The sequence below is a fragment of the Geospiza fortis genome, unplaced genomic scaffold, assembly GCF_000277835.1.
Source record: "Geospiza fortis unplaced genomic scaffold, GeoFor_1.0 scaffold317, whole genome shotgun sequence".
NCBI lineage: Eukaryota > Metazoa > Chordata > Aves > Passeriformes > Thraupidae > Geospiza > Geospiza fortis.
The window spans coordinates 2,122,418-2,126,235 of record NW_005054398.1 but is presented as its reverse complement, the minus strand read 5'-3'; the positions used below and the strand labels follow the sequence as shown (position 1 = coordinate 2,126,235).

The following is a 3,818-nucleotide window of genomic DNA, read 5'->3' as shown; positions in this document are numbered from 1 at the left end:
CTGTTCTGCTGGAAGGTGTTGTACCCATGGCAGCTGCTGCAGCGAGGGGGGGGCAGGGTCCCTCAGGGGCAGGCACAGCTCAGCCTTTTCTCTGTGAGGCTTCCCTGGGGGAAAAGGCTCCATGTGCCTTCCCCACGTCGTCAGCTCTGCTCCCCTCCACATCCACAGGGTGCTGCCGCGGTGCCTTCCGTCTGAGATTGAGGCTGCTGAGGTGACAGGAGCCATCCAGTGTCCCCTGCTCACCAGGGCTCCGTGCTGGGCTGCAGGAGGGTTTTGGAGCCTTTGGTGGCACTGGTTCAGCAAACCAGGTGCTGCTGCACAAATCCGTGCTGAGGGTGGAGGTGTGAAGGGTGCCAGCAGCTTCCCTGGTTTCCAGCAGTCCTCTGTGCAGCAAATCCAGGTTGCTGAAGGCTGCTGGCCTTGACTCCTGCTGGCGTTTCCCAGGTTTGCTCCAGGCAGTGACCAGCAGGCAGGAGGGGAGTTCAGACTGCCTGGTGCTTTCCCAGTCAGCTGAATTTCCCCAGCCAGCCTCTGCTCCTTGGCATCAGCATCTTCATGGAGCAAGGATCTCGGCTAGAGGGGCCACAGAAGCCCTTCCTGGAGGCTGGAATGCCGTGGGGGTGATTCCCTGAGCTCTGGGAGCCTCTGGCCACCTCACCCAGGCTTTTTCCAGCCTGCCCGATCCAGCTGGAGGCACAGGAGGAGTTGGTGTCTGTGGCAGGAAGTTCTCCAGGAAGATTTGCAGTTTTCCAGCCTAGGGAGGCCTCGAGCAGGAGATTGTGGCCATGGCCAAATGAACCTGCTGGGAATGGCCTGGCCAAGCTTCTCCTGCCACTGCCACGAAGCCAGAGCTGCGTCTGCCCTGCTCTGGGGCAGCTCCTGCCTGCTGTCTGTGAGCTGTGCTTGTGCTTTGCAGCAGGAAAAAGGGAGATTTGGGGCAATGTGGAGAGATTGTGACCTTGTGAGGGTGGAACTCGCACTGCCCTGGGCTAAACAGCAGCTGGGTTTGTTTGGAAACCTGGGAAAGTCCAGCCCTGGGCCTTGCAAGAGGAAGGTGCTGGTCCCTGTGGCAGGCACCAGGCCATGGAGATGGTCTGGAACTTCCCAGGAGCTTCCTTGGGAGAGGAACTGGAGGATGTAGGAGGTGGCTGGACGGTCTGTGGCCCGCCAGGAGGGGTGAGCACAGGGTGCCGTGAGATTTCATGGGAATCCCACATCCCTGTGCTGGCAGGGGAGGCTGCTGAGCCCCAGCAGCTTATCAGTGTTTGTGGAAGCCACTGCTGTAACTAGCACAGGCCTGCTCTTGTGACCCGGTGCCTTTGCTTGTCTGTGCCCTTGAACGTTAGGAAAACAGTGTGGGGAGCAGGGGAGGCAGATCTGCCTGGCTGCTGGTGCTCAGCAGCACCTGGGAACCAGCAGGGCTTGGGTCAGAGCTGAGCACAGGCAGAGCTGGACCTCCCCTGTCAGTTGGCAGAGGCTGGATCCCTTTCTGGGGCTGCCTCCAAGGATCAGCTCTTCCCAAGGAGTTGTGTTTCCCTGTGGTGAGGGCCAGGCTGGCACAGGGGGGTGCTGGGGGTGCTGGATCCAGCCCCAGACATGGCTGGTGTCCTGTCTGGGCTGATCTAACCAGGCCACTGCAGCAGCAGATGGAGAAGTAGGAGCAGGGCGTGGTGCTTGCGTGTCTGAGAGCTAAAGGAACTGAGGAACCGCTTTGTCCATGCACAGTGGGTTTCTTTATGAGCCTGAATCCTCCCTGGGGGAGCAGAGGAGCTGTGTGAGCCCTTTCCTCAGAGCTCAGCACTGGCAGCAGTCCTCCTGCTGGCCTGGACACCGGTCTGAGGGAGCCTGGGGGGATGCTTGGCATGGAGGGCTCTGCTCCCATCTCCCTCACTAACACACACAGCTCCTGCCTTTAGCTGCTGTGATCCAAGCTGGGAGCAGTCCCTGCTCTAGGAAAACATCCTAAAATACAGGAGCTCTTGCCATTGTGTTTCAATGGCTGTTTTGTTGTTACCACCTCAAAGAGAAGCTGCCTCAGCACAGCTTCACTCCTTCAGGAGCAACGTGATCCCACGGCCCTGCCTTGCTGGAGAGAGTGCCCAGGAGCTGCTCTGGAGCTCTATTAGAGACTCCATTTACTGCCCATCAATGACCTGTGCTGCTCTCTGCTGGGACCTACAGAGCAGCACTTGCTGTCCCCTGCTTCCTTGGGATAGCTGCCTGCCTGCAAAGTGAGGGGTGCTGTGGCATGCAGGCATCTGTAACAGCAATGCTGGAGCAGCTCTGTCTTCTGCTGGGGAGGACTGGTTGGCATAAAAGCTCTCAGGTGGGCTGTCCCCTTGTCCCCAGGCCTGCTCCCAGCAGCCAGGATGGTCCTTTCTGGGTGGGAAGTGGCTCCAGAGTTTGGTGTGACACTTGTTGTCCTTAGGAGTGGCAGAAGGGGGGATGCTGAGGGGCACAGGGTGGTGGAGAGGGAAGGTGGCACGTTTGCTCCTCCATCCCTCAGTGTAGTGACCTGTCTGTGACCTTTTAATCCTCCCACAGAGCAACTCCCCAGCCCTGAAAGAGGAACCTCCTCTCCCTGTGAGCAGCTCCTCCAAAGAGAACGGAGTTCACGTGGAGCAGGATGATCAGGACCTGTTTGCAGGTGAGTCTGGGTGTGCTGGGCCTCTCTCAGCCCCAGGCCTGGAGTGATAGCCCTGAAATAACCAAAAGCAGATCATAAATCCTTCTCTCAAAGACATGTTTGAGTCCCCTTGCTCTGGTGTTGTGTTCAGGAAGGTTGGAGCAGCCCCTGCCAGGTCTCTGGGATAATCCTGCCACAGGAGAAACTTTGGGAGCTGGGGAGGATTAAAATGAGATTTTTGTTGCCTTAAGCCCTGAGGTGGTGAGTGTCTCCTCAGAGTTAAAGGGTTTTCCTTCTCCACCTTCTCCTGACTCCAAGCCAGTGGAAGAAGCATCTCTAGCAGAGACCTGGCTGTTCCCAAGGAACAAGAAACACAAACCCCCTGAGCAGGGGAAAACGAGGAGAGTCAGACATTCCCCAGCCCTGGCATGCTGGGCTGAGAGTCAGTTCTGGATACTTCTGCTAAGAGCTGGAAGTTTTTACATCCTCCAGGTGGAGAGGTGGCCTGGGAAGGAGCCTTCCTGCCAGGTACAGTCTGCCTTGGCTTTAGCTGCTCCAGGGTGCAGCTCCCCAAGCAAGGTGATCAGTGAGAGGTGATGCCTGGCTCCTTCTGGAATAATAACTTCCTTGGATTGCCCTGGTGGTCTCCAGCAGGAGTGATCAAATGCTCTTACTGCAGTGACAATGCTCTGTTGTGCACTTCCCAGTGCTTACAGGTGTCCTCCCCGTGGATTTCTTTGCTCATTAAGGCTGTGGTTACTTCCTGGATCCCACAAATCAGAGAATATTGCAATTCCCTTTCCAGAAACCCCCAGAGAGAGGCTGACCCTTGCAAACTTCTTTTGGCAGATGCCACTGTGGAGCTGTCCCTCGACAACACTCAGAACAACCAGAAGAAGGAGGTGGCCAAACCCTGCAGTCCTTTGCCCTCATTAGATGTAGCAGCAAGTTCTTCTAGAAACCTTTCAAAGAGCTACGAGGAGGTGAGAATTCCAAACTGTCCTGTGGGTTTCAAACTGTCTTTGGCAGGAACCTCTGTGTGTTCTCACTTGTAAACATGAATCTTAAATGATGTAATTCATATGTAATTATTGCCTTATTGCCTTATTGATTGCCTCCCTGATTTGTGTCTCAGGCCATCAGTCTGGGACTGATGCCACTGCAGTGGGGCTCAGCTCAGCCTGGTGGCATT

General features: G+C 56.4%; 1 protein-coding gene across 1 annotated transcript in view; it reads left to right on the top strand.

Moving 5' to 3' along the window:
• Window positions 1–2,529: 2,529 nt before the first annotated feature.
• The window catches only part of SNX1 (sorting nexin 1), a gene marked incomplete at its 5' end in the record, with an annotated part of 9,190 nt that continues 7,901 nt past the window's right edge, over window positions 2,530–3,818 (top strand). The window contains 2 exons of the mRNA XM_031061044.1: window positions 2,530–2,647; window positions 3,476–3,609. Of these exons, the coding sequence (XP_030916904.1) occupies window positions 2,530–2,647; window positions 3,476–3,609 (252 nt within the window). The remainder of the gene's footprint in view (window positions 2,648–3,475; window positions 3,610–3,818) is intronic.